This window comes from Scomber scombrus, chromosome 6 (genome assembly GCF_963691925.1).
Source record: "Scomber scombrus chromosome 6, fScoSco1.1, whole genome shotgun sequence".
Lineage (NCBI taxonomy): Eukaryota > Metazoa > Chordata > Actinopteri > Scombriformes > Scombridae > Scomber > Scomber scombrus.
The window spans coordinates 7,725,908-7,744,219 of NC_084975.1; the positions used below are offsets into that span (position 1 = coordinate 7,725,908).

Below are 18,312 nucleotides of genomic sequence, written 5' to 3' on the forward strand. Positions count from 1 at the left end.
TCATTTTTTTTTTACCCCCAAGACAAACATTTCAAAAGTATACAAGAGTGGATTGTCATTGAATGTTTGCTGACTACATCACTGAGAACAAAAAAAAAAACAACAAAAAATAAACCCCTACACTATCACAATGCACAATAGAGAAATATACATACATAAAAATATACCTCTGAGAAAAAAAAAATCATATATTGACACCTAACAGCTTGTAGTCAGGGCTCGATCAGTAGCAATCAGTATGATCCGAACACATGCAGAAGAAGGCGCCCCCCCCCCCCCCAAATCCCACCCCATCCTAACCCCAATCCCACTCCATCCTAACATGGAACAACTATCATCATGTTTCTCTGAGGTGTGAAGTATGGCTGTCATGGGGAATGTAGGTTAATATTGCTTAATTACATACCATACTATAGCTGAATCTCAAAAATCAGGATGACTTGAAATCGACAGCAGACACAAAATGGATTCTTTGGCGTTTTTTTGTTCAAAGTACTAAAAAAAAAAACTCCACAAATCTAAGAAACAACCTATACAGGTGTTGTTTTTTTAATCTAATTGCATATACAGTAAATCACCTGAAGTGTTTCTTGTTTGTGCCCCCAGCTGTACGATGAGCTCTTATCTTTCCTCACATGAAATGAGAGGGGGGAAGGGGGAGGTCTGCACGGGGTGAAGTATGGACACATTCCTCAGTAAGACTCAAGAGTAAAAAATTATGAACATTGCACTCTCCTCTTTTTAGGCACAAAAAGCCCCGTGCTTTCACAAAACCAGATAAGATATCCGAGCTGGGTACTGACTGGCTCTACAGGGCTGAACCAAGCTTAACGAGCTGCAGTTTGTGCCTCCTGTGTAATACGATTACATTCAAAAAGGCTCAACATCAGTACCCCCCACCCCAAAAAAAAGATAAACCCAAAAGTTCAATTAACAAACATTTACTGCTAATTTTTAAGTATTTCCAGAATCTCTTTAAACCTCTTTAAACCATCTGGATGAACAAATAGTCAAATAATGTCTGCTGTATGATAAATGATCCTAATCTGAAGCACAGATAGCAGCCAGAAACATCATATCCTGCTCAATTTGTACAATATAAAACAAAATCTACAGTCATATTTTGTCAGTATTGATGTTACATTGGATATTTTTCTTGTGTCATTTCTGGATACCAACTCATTATATATTGCAAAAGACAATATTTGCTTGTCCAGATGATTTAAAGTGTCTTTGAGGATTCTGGAAATGTCCTCACAACAGCAGTAAGTGATATTTTAAATTATTTCAAATAATTTTTAGTGATTTATTCCTTAATTTTTTTAAAGTAGCATCTAATATAGTGTATTTAGATGTTCTTACGTGTCGTTTTTGTGATCCGACTTTTTGTGCTACAAAAGGTGCACAATAAAGTAGTAAAAAAAAAAAAATTGGATTCGTTAAACAATCTTAACAGATATTTTTGCTTTGTGGCTTGAATCTAACGGCAATACACAAGAGGCACAAACTAACGCTGACGTTTGACCCAAAATCAAACATTATCTGTGAATTTTAATGGGTAAGTTATAGCAAAACGTGGAGCACCTCTTTGACGTTCTTGCTGTTTTTAACCAATCGTTATTTAGCTTATGATCTTTGAAAAAAAATAATAAATGTGTGTGACATGCAAAGCGAAACGACCGTCGTCCTCTCCGGCTCGTCGATACCTCACAGCGTCAGCTCGACTGGCTGACTGTTGAGCCGAGGAGGACAGACGACGTCATTTAACACGCAGACTTCTCCACAGCTCTGACTCGTCTGGAGAGACTCAACGAGGGATTTTTCAAAATCTGTGGCTCGTTTGTTTTGGGCAGATGATGAGCGGCGCGAATGATGGAATGGTGCCTCGACATATGATAGGAAGAAAAAAAAGAAAATGTTTACATGAGCGTCAGTGTTAAATGCAACAGATCAGGCTTTCACCCATCTATATTATAAAGCAAAACAACATTTTATTGACCATACCAAACCCATGATCCCCTTTTTTAACCCCTACCAACACAGCTTGCATGGTATACAGCTCTGCACACAAACCAAAGTCTCTTCTTATAAAAAAAAAAAAAATAGGTAGAAGCTGTCAGAGAAGAGATATGCTGAATTTTAATGTAAAAACACCTTTTCTCCTGAATGTCAAACAGTTGTTTGTCTTGTTGATGGCGGCACAAACCAATAAATCGGCCAAAAAAGGAAACACCAAGCAGGAGAAAGAAAAAGCCAAAATCCCAAAGATGTATGTGACGATTAAGTTCAAGCTACGCCGCTCCCAGTTTCTCCAATCTGCAGTTTGTCCTCATGGGGGGAGAGGAAAAGGGGGGGAAGCGGGGGTGTCTACGTCACACGGAACTCCTACTATTCCCAAAACACCCCCTTTTAATTACAAGTCGATAAAAAGTCGAAAATGAAAAAGAAAGATGACACCTCCCAGTCAGCGCTGAATTATTTCTGAGGGTGAGGAGGAGGAGTTGAGGCGGTTTTGATTGTTTTAGGGAGATAAAAAAAGGTAGAAGGGGTGTTTCTATCGGGGCGAGGGAGGGAGGGAGGGAGGGAGGTAAGGGTGGGTGAGGGAGGTGTCAGGAGACGGTGGCAGTCACTCCTCGTCTGAGCTGCTGTTTTCCAGAGAGTAAACCATGAAGGCCAGGTCAGGCCGGGCCGGTACCGTGGGGTTTCCCGGCTTCACAATCTCAAAGCCCATGTAGTGGAAAGTCTTGATGATGGACACTGAGGGGAGGAGACGAGAAGAGATTTTAGAGGCTCTGACTGGGATCACATGAATTATTTAAAGACTGATCATTTTACACTTGGTGCATTTAAAAATGAGCTCTTACTTCGATCCTCTCTGCTTTTATGGAACCACAGGAATACGTAGTTAACTTTGAGCTTCTCTTCCGCAAACTCAAGCAGAGCGGTTAGCCTGGTGAGAGAAGGGAGAGAAAGTCAGCTTGTGAACGAGAGAAGAGGGGAGTTGGTGATGACGCACACTTTTTTTTAAACCCCCCCACTTTACATAAGAGCTGCAACTTTACATAATAATGCAGTAGCAGCTGCAAAGCTGGCTGCTCGCAGGACTGGCTCTGTGCCCGCAGCAGGCAAGGTTACACTGTCCTGACATTGATTACAAGCAAACACACAACTTATTAGCATCCATTTTAATTTGTGGTGTACTGATAACCTTAAAACCTTAAAACCTTAAAAAACAACAACAGCCTCTCATGTTCAATTGAGACCTACGTGATGTTTCAGGTAAGAGGATACCTGACAGGCTTCCTCTATTTTAAACAGATCACATTTCTGATACTGTGGTGGAATGACTGAGTCTAAAGGGGTAGTTCATGATTTTTAGTGTGGTTGTATAAGGTATTTTACTGTAGTCAGTTCAATAGATTTGGGTCGGCATGCTCAGAGAAGCAGATAGGAGTACCAGCACAGCTAAGCAATGCACTCCTGTCCGCTCCTCCAAACTGGGAGCGTGCTGACACAAATCTACTGCAGGCAATACACTGACTGACTACAGATAACTACCTCATATAACCTCACGTCAGAAAAATACAAACTATCCCTTTAATATAAAAGGAAAGGCTCATTTCTAACGGAGCCACAGTAACAGTAATTAACGCACCTTGTGGGGTTTTTTAATTAAAAGAAACATAAATGTTCACTACCACAATTTATCAAATGCATGAAATAAAAAGCATTAGTAAGGAGGTGGAAGGACTTGTATTATAATGTCATTGTGAACATTTCCAAAGTTACGTCCTGAGTTTTCATTCACTAAATTAATTCAAATCTTCTGTACTCTAGTGTCCGATGTCGATGTAACTCAACACTTCCCTGTGACATTAAAACTAAAAGCCACATTATTTTGAAGCAGGAGATGTGGTATCACAGTGATTTGTTGGTCACACGATGAGCTGGTTTAAACGGTGTGTGTGTGTGTGTGTATAAGGAAAACAGAAGCAGCCTCTGCCGCCACCCTGATGGGGGCGAGATAGCCGAAAACATTTGGCGAATGGAGCACAATGTACCGGAGGAGAGTTGTGCAACATGTTTTAATCTTGATGGACTTACACTGGTCTGCACCCGGCTGTGTGTGCCAGCTTTAAGCAGAAGACGGTCAAGTTAAAAGCCGATAAATTATACTTTTAAGTGAAGGAAGTGTTGAGTTACAGTTATAGTGACTTGTGTGTGCTCAGAAAACTGCAAAAAAAAGTGAATCAGCTAAGAATAATTAGTGAAAAAATGGTTTAGATTAAAGACATGCTCTGAGCAGACACGACTGTTCTACTGATTGAATTAGTGCTGTGGAAATGTTCATTTTACTGAATTTATCAAAACAACATGAAAACTTGGAAGTTTTGGGCATTCACTTCATCTGTTCTGATTTCTTTCATTTTTGTATGTTGCCTCATGCTCTTGTAAAGCATTTTGTTCATTCTGTCCAATACAAGTCCAATATAGACGTTGGTCACAAAGAGGTGGACTAGAGTAATATGATTTGGTACAGTGTGTTTTTTAGTTTTTTGATATTGTTCTTTATTCTATGGTCTTATTTTGACTGCTTTGGCTTTGTTTTGATTGTTAAGAGTTTAAAATAGGGGTAAGACTAGAGATGACACCCTTTTCTAACATTGAATGGTTATTATTTTGTTGTTTATCTCAAGTTTGATGTCATTTCTATTTTGTTTTGTTGCCTATATAAGCAAATAAAAAGAGAAGCAGATGAGGGAACAACAAGGCTCATTATGATAACATCTCTTCATAAAATAGGGGAAATCATTACTTATGCAAGCTTGTTTCAAATAAAAGCCTGGTTCTCTCTGTTGTTGGTGTAAATAAAGGTTGTTCTTTTTGGAGAGTTTATGTAATAGTGTAAATGCACACTGTTTTGGATCCCCCATGCAGAGGGCTGTTACATCACACATGCTTACCCTTCTTTACTCCCCTCCACCAGCGGACCGGCAGGAATCTCCAGGAAGAGGCTGTCATCAGATAGAGCCGTATCCCAGAAGGCCGAGCGGCGCTCACTGAGCTGGTAGTGGAAGCGGAGAAGAGAGGGGTTCCCACTGACTGGAGCGACCTGTGTCACAGTTAACTTCTCATCCTGGATTCGTGAAGAGAAAGAGAGGACGCAGAGGGAACAAAGAGTTAATTAAAGCCTCATTCCACTCAAAAAAATCCCCATGATTTTATTTTTGTTCTTTCAGCAGAAAGTTTGAGCTTCACGGTGCAGAAAGATTTATATTTATGAGCCGTTGGTTTTCACTTTCATCTGATGGAGGAAAGTTTCTTTGTGATTTTAATGAGTTCCTACCAACATGATTTTATCATATGTAAATATACAATTTACAGACATGTGAGGCCTGAATGGACTTGAGAAATATTTGCATATTCATAGATTGTGGGATTATTCAATGAGGTCATTCAACATTTTGTGGAAAAACCTCCTCAGGCACAAATTATTACTCAAAACTGAGTGTATTTGGGTCAATGACGTATAAGGATTTAGAACAACTCAATTGTAGAATAATAAAAACAAGCATATCTAATGCAGTAGTTCAAACATTCAGAATGTTGTGTACCTGAAGCTCCATATTATACATTTGAAATTAAGTGATTTTAGTGGGTTTTTCAAGATTAATTGGCACTGGCCTTTAAAAAGAGTCATGTGGTGCGACCACGATTCATCTTGAAATGAATTAATTTAGTTAACATGCTTCACATCTTTTTTTTTTACAAGTTTTCAGTAATATAAAGTGTTTGGAAACAAAGTATTTGCATTTTTTTTTTTTAATCTTTGTAAATGATGGTCTTTTATTTATATAAGATATTTCAAGATGAATCATGGTCGCACCAAATGACTTTTTTTTCAGGCCAGTGCCAATTAATCTTGAAAAACCCCCACTAAAATCACTTTCAAATTGTAATATGAATTGTCAGGTACACAACATTCTGAATGTTTGAACTACTGCATTAGATATGCTTGTTTTTATTATTTAAAATTGAGTTGTTGAAAATCCTTATACGTCATTGACCCATTTATATCTTCAAACCTGTCTGGAGGAAATCTTTAATCGTTTCAGAGTCATCTCTCATCTGTCATTATAACTAGAAAACACTTTGGCTGGATCGAACGTTATGGACGGACCAAATCCATAGTTTGACCAAATAAATGCAAGTTTATATAAATGTAAATTTTAAATCTGCATTTTGTGTCTGATCTCAAAGTACAGACTTGTTTAAAACTTTAACATCATCAGAAAACAAGAAGTTAGACTCAGTTATTATCTGGTGTATTATGAGACCTGTCAATCAACTAAGAAGTGATAACGAGCTCAAAACATTGATGCATTTACGTCTGATTGAGAGATCGTACTTTTACACACTGCATCTCTTTAAACTTTAAAAACCCGACCATGAAAAATAACATGCTGAAAGAAGCGTCGAGAATTAAAAGGTTATTTCCCCAGTGAGTTGAGTGAAACAGGAAGTGGTTAAGGTCTGGTGGGTATCTTCGCTGTCATGTATGCAGCAGACAACTTCACAACTCGTGAACCATTTCTGACGTGTGGTTTGACACTACTTTTTTTTTTTACCCACTGAGCAGTTTGGGCATCACATAATTTGGCATGTTTCTGGTTTTGCACCAACAGCATTTGACAGCAAGACACGAGATCTGTGTAAAAAGCAGAAATGGCGTGCACTGAGTATTTGCTGGTGTTAAATTATCAATCTATGTGGCCAATAATGTCACCAACCTTCCTGAAACTCTACTATTGGTGCTTAAATATAGTTTAATTTAAGTGAACTGTATTGTTGCTATGCTAATGTCAAAAACACTACCAACAAAAGCAGGTTGGTTGATTCGACAGTTACTTTAAATTGAGTTCAGTGTGTTTTTTTCTCGGCGTGTTTTCATGTGTTTAACTGTTGTTAAAAGAACCAAGAAGAGATCAAATTCATAAATATATATTTTTTATCATCTGAACACCTGTTAGACTTCCTGTGCTTCAGGAACATGAAGTGTTTCCTGCTGAATGTTAATAGTTTAAATAGTTAAAAAGCAGAAGGTTGATTATAATAGTGATGAACTGTGGCACAGTTTGGAGAGCTGTGATATGTTCATGGTGCCCTCTGAAAACAGGAATAATCACGTTTTATAATCAGTGTCAGCACAGTTTGTAGTAAAAAAGGTTCGAGCACATCTCTCACCTGTACACACCTTTGACATTTACGTTTAACCTGTTCAGTTTGTACTTTATTCTTCTCCCTGTGGCAGCTCCTGCAGTTATAATCAGCTAATCACTGACACTGTTTGATTCATGCTGAGTATCTGTTCTTATTAGATTTGATGGCGCTGTCTCACTGTCAGTCTGCCAAATATCAACGACAGAGCAGTTGTGTAAGTTTGTATAAACCCTGGAGCAGAAGTGTAAATAAAGTTATATCAAAATAAATATACTCTGTGTACAAATCAAACTTTTATACATGTATAACTGTATAAACAACATTTTGTTTTCTGAGCTTTGATCAAGTCTGATAAAGGCGTTGACGTTACAAAGAGTTTTTTTATTGCTCACTGAGGACAGATGAGGACATTAATATGACAGTTGTGACTGATCTGATCTGTCTGATCCTAAATCTCTAATCCTCCGGGACAGTCAGTCACATGTCTGGGGTACAACTCGACACGCCGGGACACAGCAGAGGAGACACAACGGAGGAGACACAGCAGTGTGTGTGTCAGTGTAAACGAAATCTATTAATGTAACATTTTGTCTTTTAATTTCTTGATTTTCTGCAAGGTTTTTTATTTTTAAGAGCTACATGTTTAAATTATTTCTATTATAAAATTTGGGCCAACCTGCTGAGAGGAAACCAGGTGAATGAAAGAATTTACACATTAAATCCACCTCACAGGAGCGGATGATGAGTGGGGGATGAATTAAAGGATTTTTAAGCTTTAGAAAAAGAAAAAAAAAGACGACTTAGCTAAATGAGGGTGTGACTCATCAGTAAGGAGTTCCTGTGTATAATGCTCAGACTCACTGAAGGGTGAAGCACTTAACACAATTATTACATTAAGTGCTTAAAGCAAATGAGAGCATGTGCTGATTTTTCCCCCTCACTGCATTTTTAAACCATTATTCTCTCATGAAATGTCTTTTATCTCACTTTAAAAGCCTGGAAAACACCAATCTGGGACAAAAAGAATCCCATTGAACTCTTGTTGTTTTAGGATGATTTAAATCCCAGATTATGAATGAAAAGTGTTACCTGGTGTGCTCACTTTATTTACAGGTATACAACCAAGTGTTTGTTATATACACACACACAGATGTTAGCAGACTCCGGACTCGAGGACTCTCACCTTGTGGAGTAGCACGCCGAGAGAGTGATCCCTGACAGTCCCTCGCCCACCCGGGATCTTCAGATGTGGGTGAGGGGCATCAGGAGCACCACAGAGGCCCCGGAGCCTGAGGGATTGAGCTGGGCAGCCTGGACCCCGCTAACCAAGAACTGGAGAAAGAGAGACAGAAAAAGAGAGGAAGAGACATTATTAGTGGGTCAGTTTGTTGTTTATATTGACAAATTCTCATCAAATCTCCCCTCTTCTTTTTTATCACCTCTTAAAATGTGATTTTTATCTGTGTCTATGAACATAATATTATCTCAGAAACTCTGCACTTCTTTGCATTTGCTGCATAAAATGTTGACATTGCTTGAGGGATAAATTATGTTACATTTTTATATAAATAACCCAATTAAAAACGAATAATTTCCCTATACAGACATTATATTTGAAGTGAAATGAAGACCAATTACCTGCTATCAATACGCACATATTGATTAAAAATAAGAACATATGTAGATTTGTCTCACTGCTGTTTTATATAAAGAAAATAGGTCGACACTATGTGACACAGGGCATGGTTTGCAGTCCTCTTCCTGAGCAGCTTGAATGGACTGAATGAAGAGCTGAACTCATTGTGGCGCGCAACGAGCAACTGAACCGCTGCCAAACTAAACTGCACCGACAGTGTTGGTGTTGGCCGCCTCTGAAGCCATTAACGAGTCCATCCAGCGCTCCAGATTAGGTCAGTCAGTGAGGTGAGCAGGCCGAGCTGACGTCTTCAATTGAAACGTTAATACCACCTTAAGAGCCTCGGTCACCTCTGTACTGGGACATTTTAAACCTCTGTTGCATTTAAATCTGTTTGTAACCGTTTTTTGGGGCAGTTGTGTGCAGCAATAGCAAACTGTTACTTATTTACACATAATTATCACCACCTAGTCCAACATCTACTGTCCTTTAGCCGTGTTTTTGGTCTCACAGCTGTCAACCATGACGTCACAAATATTTAAAACCAAAACTTATGCGAGAAATGAGCACTTGGACAAATATCTGAGTGATATGAATGATAACATGACACAGCATCCAGCCAGCAGGGGGCGATGGAGAGGTTTTGGCTTCACTTTTAGGGAGCTGTCATGATGTCCATCTTTAGATATACAGTCAATGACACACACACAGTACCAATTTAATTTCATTACAGGTCACAGTATAAAGCACCTGTGTCGCCTCGATTTAACAAGAATATAGGTCAGTGACAAATAAGGGTCGGCAAGATGAGAAATTCAAAAATATATTGAAAAATAGTTTTAAAAGCAGCATTAGGTTTGTTAAAAACATACATTTTGTATTTTTGTTGGTTTTATGTCATTTGAAATGACATTTGCACCATTTTTTTTACCAAAAGTAAGACTGAATGCACCTGAAACTGTCATATGGTGTAACCACAAAAGTATGATAAATATACAATATTTTATCCACAGTGTATTTAAGTGTATTAAGTGTTTCTACATTTAAATTGGAAAGCATTTTGTCAACATTGAGCAGGACATATCCTCAAAACAATTATTTTATCTAAATAATTGTGTAACAAATAATGTAAAATCTGTTACAAAACATAGCGTTGCATTGCAAAAGTGGATTATATTTATTTAACATTTTAGTTCACATTTACTTTCCTGTTTATAATCAGATTATTATGAAAAAATACTGGTTACACTAATTGGACACTGGGTTGCATCACATTATTGACCCATATACTGATCATTTGTTTAAAGCAGATTATCTAAACGTTTATCCACACACACAATTTAGGACAAAATGTACAAAGTCCTCTTTGACTTTCTTCCTAAGAGGAATATCGTAACGTTTCCTTCAGACTGAAGACGTTTCCAACCAGGAGAAGCAGCACACTGAAGCCCGGTGGCCTTAAACCTGACACTATGTGGTCTACTTCAGCATCTTCTGTCGGCTATATATAGATATCTCCAAATCCTGTGACCACAATTCAAACTAATTAAAATCATAATGCATAAAGAACAAAGAACAAAAGCATGTGACGCTGGACAAGCTCCGCAAATTATTACATTACTTCGAGCAAAAGTTTCGACTTCCACCGAGAAGCCTCCACAGACGAGTTTATGAGTGACATACACAGACAGATAAGATTCAAGCCTGTGATTGATAGCGAGGTCCTGACAGGTTGTGCATGTGGTGCAGGGCACGTATCATAAACAAGCACATGATCCGTAAACACCTCTGCAAATAGCTTGAAGAGGCAGTCTGTGATTTTCTGTTATTTATATGCTGAGAGTCTAAAGTCCAGACTTCAACCTGCTCTGAATGTTTGTGATGGGTACTTTTGTTTTTTTAATCTATTTTGCCAACAAGGTGATGTTTTACTCATCACACGTTCCCACGTCTGTCTGCTACCTAGCACTGGTTGCTAGGGTCGTTGCAAAGATTTGAGCAATAACCAATCAGAAAAAAGTGGGTTAATTGGGAGGAGGGAGGGGGGCCTTAAAGAGACGGGAGACAAAACAGCCTGTTTGAGACAGAGGCTGAACTGAGGGGCTGCATAAATGTCCAGAATAATATTAATATAGGTTTTTTTTTTAATGGAAATCATGCAGATATGTTGCAGTAGAGCCTCAGAATATAAATTTAAAGATGTGGAAATGTGTATAATATGTTCACTTTAAGAGTTACTGTAGTGTTGCAGTCATGACAGCAGCTCACTGCCAGACAGATTGATGATTTAAGGGATTTGGACATGGGGGCTTGTCAAACTTTGGCTGATCAGGTGAGTAAAGTCCCTCCCCTGCCTGAGTTTCCTCCACCAAACCAAACACGTTCAGGTACACCGACCTGTTTGTTTGTGGGTATTCATTTACAGTGTCCAAAAATGAACTAGTTCATAGTTCTTTTTTTTTTTTCAATATGTTGCTGCAAGCTATTATTTTTCAAAATTATTGCCACAGCCCATATCGAACCACCGACAGCAATTATTTGATCAGTTTTAACACTGAAACTATGCGTCAGATTTCAAAATTGTTTCAAGTAATCATACGAAGATGCTGTATTAATGGTGGAGGCAGAGTCTGAGGAATTGCTGCTGCCTTCATTTGTTTTTGCCTCCATGCTTCGCATTTTGATGGCACATGCGGCGGTGCGACTCTGTGGTGGCTGCTGTTGCCAGATTGGGTTTTTTCCGCTACATATTAAGGCCTGTTTACGGTTTGTTTTAGCCGGGTTTTCTCCTGGAAGTCTCTATGGAAATATGACACTCTTGAACGAAGTTAAACTGTGAGAGAGCCCCGTTCACAAACGCCAGAATGAACGCGTTCACAATAACGTTCATCAGGCAGAAATACACTACGTTCAGTTCACGTTCGCCCAAAATATGAACGAGTTCATGAACGATCGTTCATTGAACGCGTTCAGGCACAACACTGTTCATTTATACATACACACACATCATTTTGATTTACAGTCACATGAAACCAGAAAATATTTTGACCTGCTCTCCTTCAACATGGTTTCTTCATTAAAAAACTATCTGAGTGATGAGCCACAGAGGAGCATCGGCTGCATGTCACATCTGTTTTTCGAGGACGAGGAGCTGTGCCCTTAGTTTCCCTGCCGACCTGACAGGTAACCCGGAAGACCTGTTCTGCATAGCTACGCGTCGAGAGAGAGAGCAATGGAAAACAAAGGTTGCTATGCCCGATCTACAGCAGCAGCAGCAGCAGCAGCTACACACCCTTTCACTGCCACATCTCATCTTTACTACCTCTCTAAAGAAACACTATCAGCTGATTTATTATCTATATTGCATTTGTAGACTGGGTAGCTAATACACATTTGATTATATGTTTATGGTTTTACTTTATTCCACATTTTATTTGCATGTATATGTGTATTTTACTTTTAATCTACTAATGACACTAGAAAATATTTGACCTGCTCTCCTTCAACATGGTTTCTTTATTAAAATAGCAATTATCTATCATAGTGGGCTATTTGCATGATCAATAGGTCTACAGTTTATTTTCTGACATCTTGCAACTTGAGAGCAACTGTTTAGTGTGTATTACTCCTTAAAAAGTGATTCAAATAATTATCTATTATAAAAATAGTTGCAGATTTGAATGAACTGGAACACACTCATACATTTGATATAATATGCACTTTACATATAATGGACTGTCTCTAAAACTGCTGTGTAAGTGGGGCTGGGTGCACTTACTATTACTACCATTGAATGAAAATTTCCCCATTGTGGGACTAGTCAAGGAATATCGTATTTGTATCTTTTATTCTTGGCTTTTTTTTTGTACTGCACTGCGTTGATGACACTGCTAATTTCAATGTATGTTGCTGAGTTGAGATGTTGAGTTAAATAGAGTTGATAAACTAAAGTAACCTAGTTTGTTTGAGCTCTACAGTAGGTTTGTGCTTTTATTTTGGTGACCCACACCTGGAGCTTACTTTAAAACACTGTAGAGGAGAAATCTGCTTGTTAAATCTAAATGAAAAAAAGATGTAGTCACAGCACAGAAAGCAGCATTGTGCAGCAGGTGTTGCTTAAATAAATAAAATAAATAAAAGTAACAAGGTTTTCTCTTGAAGTGGTTACATGTGTTAACAGGTGAAGGTTGGCAGCGCACCATCTCAAACAGACTCGACGGCCAAAAGGAGTTTCTGTTCATTTATTCAGCAGAAACAAAAAACTCAGAGACAGAGACAACAGCAGGTATGACGCAGACAGAGGACGAGGCGAGCACCTTCTGCCAAGACGTCGAGAGCACCGCTTCTCTTCTCTTTCTTTTTTTTTTTCTCCATCTCGTCTTTCAGACGGCAGCAGAAGAGCTCGTCCTTGATGGAAAGGCCAGCTTGTTTTGAAAGGCCAGCTTGTTTTGAAAGGCAACACCTCTCGTCCTCTGACATTTCAGCCGTGCCACGAGCACCCACCAGACATCCCACTCCAGCTGGTGAGACGCACCCTTAAACCACCAACCCACCACCACCCACCCCTCCAATAGGTCAGGAGGTCACCCTAAAAACAGAATATAGGTTATGTTTTAAAAGAGAAAAGGTCGACATGATGGGAGAAACAGACGCAGGCACAGAGCTGTATCGATACGTTTAAACATAAGTGTGATGATCCTGCCAGGAGGGGCGTGTGTGACTGTGTGTGACTGTGTGTGTGTGTGTGTGTGTGTGTGTGTGTGTGTGTTAGTGTGTGTCTGTGCGTATGTAGGTTTGTGACTGTGTTACTGTGTGTGTGTGTGTGTGACTGTCTGTGTTACAGTTTGTGTGTGTGTCTGTGTTACTGTGTGTGGTTTACTGTGTGTGTCTGTGTGTTAAGGTGTATGTGTGTATGTGTGTGTGTATATAATACGCAGGAGAAACTTTTTTTTAATGTTTAAAAAAGATGAACACTTCCAGCGCCAGTTTGCTCTTCCTGAGCAGCAAGTTTGTTTTGAGAACTGATTCAGGTGAATTGTTTGAGGAGGGGGACGAGGGGTCCAAGTTGGCCGACTGCTGAGGCAGATTTTGGAGGAAAGCCAAAAAACACACGGCCCAACCAAAACAGGAAGCGCTCCGGCAGGTCCTCCTAGACCGAAACACACCAAGACCAACTAACACTGTAATTACCAGCTTAGGAGTAAGAAGAAAGACTCCACTTAAACCCAAACTGTCTCATAAACAGGCTTATTACCCCCCCTCCGACACCCCTAAAAAAATGCATAAACAAGTGGTAGTCTGCAGGCGTGTAGACTCCTCCTCCTTCTCCAACCTCTGGAAGTTTGGCAGAGCCGCGTGTTGGAAAAGATGTCGAGACAGAAACAGGAAAACCACACGTGCTCTGAAACCAGAGCAAGGACGGATGTATCCCTGTCAAAACACGACGCTCTGAGTCTCCAGGACACAAAAACTGTGGCTTCACGAGGCCGGATAAACAGACAGACACAAAAAAAGTAGTCCAAATAACTGGAAACTGCACGATTCAGCAGAGTTCAGGAAAACCAGATTCTAGCTCATCACAGACAGTTGAGATATGTTGAAAGATGCATGAGGCCATTTAAATGCTTATTTTTACAGTTTGGACTGAAAAAAAGGTTGTCAGTATGAACAGCGATCACTAACATCACTACCACAGCTGAACGTACAGTAGAAAAGTGCAAAAAGTCAAAAATTAAGAAAAATGCAAGTAGACAAGTACGACTGGACTATGTGTGCAATGTGAAAATAGCACAGCGATGTGAGACTGGCACCAAAACTGGAGGAAGGAGTGTAAGACTAATAATAATAATAATAATAATAATAATAATAATAATAATAATTACTATAACTATCATAAAACAGAGTTTAAAAAAAGCATATAAAAGCCACAACAGTAGATCATGGTAAAAGGTGATTTTAAAAGATTGTAGATGTTTAAACTCCACCCAAAATACAGGTGGTTGTGGCTGGCTGGCCCAGTTTGAGGAGCACTGATGTAACTGAGGTCTGGATTTGTTGGTACAAGCTCCGCCTATTTGGCCTGTGGTGACATAAATGATGGATGAGGAGCACCATCATAACGCAGCATGTCTTTTTTACCTGATGTGAAAACATTTATTTGCTTTGGCAGTAAACAAAGGAACATCACCAGCACAGACAGCGGAGGGTGTGTCTGTGGTGGTGGCACACGTACAGGACATTTGAGTGGTGCAACATTAGTTAGATGTCTGCCATATTTCAGGAGATGAAACCGGTCGGCAGCTGTCCGCACAGCCGCGTGGACACAGACTGAAACAATAAAATAGTTGGATTTAATCAGAGTTCATTTCAGGATGACAAAATACAATTTTACACCGTTTTATTTGGGCTTAAGTTGAGTTTTATGACCCAAATTATCACTTTTTATTAAAACATGTCACTTATATAATCAATAGATCTTTTTTATGGATCTGAAAAGCCTTTTTAAGATGACTCTATATCAAAGTCAGTTGATCCAGACTGAAATAATAATAATAATAATAATAATAATAATGATAATAAAGTTACCCTATACCAATATACCTATGCTGATGCTAACATTTAGCTCAAAACACCACTCAGAGCTGCTACCCTGGCTGCAGACTTGAGGCCTTCTTCTCTAAACAACACATTCACTTCAGGCCTGCTTTGCACCACTCTGATAACTTTGTGGGTGTCGGCTGTTGTTTGCATGTCAGCCTGCCTGCAGTTAATTATAATAATAATAATGATAGGCCAAGGAGGTTGTGACAATTGCACAGGTCAGCTGACACCGGCTGGCAGACTGGATGTTTTGGTTTCGCTACGGAAAATTAAACACAACAAAACACTCCTGATATGCAGAATCTTCCAGAAACCACAGGGAGGTCGGCCGGTGAAAAGGAGCACTTAGATACAAGTCAGGTAGTTCACGTACACCTCTCCACACCGACACACACACACACAATGCTTGAGAAATGGACCAGCAGAGAGAGGGGAGGGCGGCAGCGTTATGTAACCGGGCTGATGTAGGCCAGTTGATGCCTTCAGCTGACAGGGCCATAACAGTCACAGAGCTAATACAGTCGGCTGCTCTGGCTCACAGCATCAATGGACCTCCCTCTCTCTCCTCTCCTCTCCTCCTCCCTGTGTGTCAGATGATAAACCCGCAGGAGGAGGACAAAAAAAAAAACAAGGCTTAAAGTCTCCGACAAAAAAACACACACAGACATCTCACTATCCACACAAATCACTCAAAACACCATTTATCTCTCTCTCACACACAAATAACCATAAAAAGGCAGACAGTATATTACTATCGCAGCAACCACTAAATCCCTATAGGACTGCTGTGGTGATGCAATGGGAGGCAGACTGAGGACAAAATACAACAAAGCGCTGCACTCATTATTTAAAAAAACCTCACTGCAGGGAAGCATGGGCACACACTCACAAAAGTGAAACTAGCACAGTGTGCAAAAAGAAGCCTCTCTTCTTTTATGTTTCATGCAAGGTTGCAGTGACACAGTTTTCTCCCTCTCTCTTTTTATATATATTATACTGTGTTGGTTATGTCTTCAGTCAGTTGTATAGTCTACTAATATGTCAGAAGGTCACGAAGCCCCCCACCCCCCCCACCCCCCTTGGAGGTGACCGATAAATCATCCGGGCCAGTGTTGGTCACTGCTGATATAATAATATCAGCATGTACTGTATGTTGAGGATGATATCTTGTCAGGAACGTAGATACAACAACAACAACATCTGACACAATATTCAAATGAGCAAATGTTTGGTGTCCTATTAAAATATTTTTTTATGTTATGTGTTTATTAGCAATTGTTTTGTCTGACTAACCATCCAAAAGCCCAAAGATAGTGAATTTTAAACCCATTATAAGCAGCAAATCCTCACATTTTATAAGCTTTATTTGACATATTAGCTTGAAAAATGAGTTAAATTACTTATCAACCATCAGGATAGTTGTCCATTGATTTTTTAAAATCCATTAAATCAACACATTTCTCACATTACTTCTGAACTAATTTATTGTTTGCTGAAATGATTACTTGCCTAAACTTATCAATATCAATCAATGATTGTATACAGCTTCTCAAATGTTAAAACGTGCTTATTTTTACTGTGTTATATCTTCATAAATGACACATAAATGTATTATATTTCAAGTTTTTGATTGTTGGATAGAGTAATGATTGTTGCTCTATGAACTGTTATTCATACCCACGCTTTGTCAACTTGTTTTTCACCATTTCTTCATACATTTTCACAATAATCGATTACTTTTTTTAAAAATACTGAAAAGGTTAATCGATTATTTTCTTGCAAGCAAACAAGAAACAACCTGCAGATTCTCGGAAGAAACTCTGACCCTTCAGAAAAATGTGTCTTACTTAAGATTTATAGTTAAAAACATATCCTGAGTGGGGTTTAAAGACCTTCAATGACCTTTCCCCTCTTTCATATCCTCCTCATAATAGTTCAATTTTATGGCAGGTTTGTGCAACAACAGTCTTGCATTGCACTTTCTGCTAAAACAATGTTAGTCTTGCACTCCTCAGAGACCAATTATATGCGCACAGATAATAAAACAACCCGCCCAAAAAATATATAAATCACCATATAATGTCAGTCTGCAAACATAAAACGCAGGAAATGTGTTTATCAGTAGTTTGCTTTTCCGTGTTAGTGACAATAACATTTAAACTATTTTTTAACAAACAATACTTCTTTTTTTTTTTTAAATGTTTCTCCATCAAACACAGACAAAAACACACTGAGCTGATGACATAAAATCACCTGACCCCTTTAAAGTTTATTTTGGATGTTTCTAGAAACATATGAACTCACCTTTCCTCTGTGTTCAGCATGATAGCTTCAAGGTAACGCGGATGTTTATGTCCTTTATGACGACCCAAACGATTTCTATTCAACAATAAAAACTCCACAGGAAAGTTCACCATTCGTATCTTCAAAAGAAACCTTTTTGTTGTAAAAGACTTGACAGGTTTTTATAAGAGAGAGAGAGAGAGACAGACTCACATCACAATCCTGCAGCAACTCTGCAGAGAACAGCAGCACGACGGGTATTTATACTGGCAGTGAAGCATCATGGGTAATCCGCCTCAGAACGTGTGACGGTTTTTTTTGTAGTTTTTGTCGTTTGTTTTTTTTAGCTAACAAAGATAGAATACAATAAAAAACGGTATACAAAGTGACCGTTTTTTTCAAACATATGTTTATTTTATTTTTTGCAACTTAAACACATAGCAATAATAATATAAATGTAGATAGCCTAATACAGGAAACTGATCCTGACACAGAGAGAAACAAAATAAACAAACAAACAAAAAAAAAAACAAGATATAATAATAAATAATTCCAGGGAAGACAGCATAATA

At 38.8% G+C, this 18,312-nt stretch overlaps 1 protein-coding gene across 1 annotated transcript; it reads right to left on the reverse strand.

The window, feature by feature from the left end:
- Positions 1–738: 738 nt before the first annotated feature.
- On the reverse strand, positions 739–17,960 carry oaz2a (ornithine decarboxylase antizyme 2a). Its single transcript, XM_062421109.1, is given in 6 exon segments — positions 739–2,757; positions 2,865–2,950; positions 4,965–5,137; positions 8,405–8,485; positions 8,487–8,553; positions 17,762–17,960. Coding segments are annotated over 6 exon segments (651 nt in total). The 5' UTR covers positions 17,875–17,960; the 3' UTR covers positions 739–2,626.
- Positions 17,961–18,312: the final 352 nt, after the last annotated feature.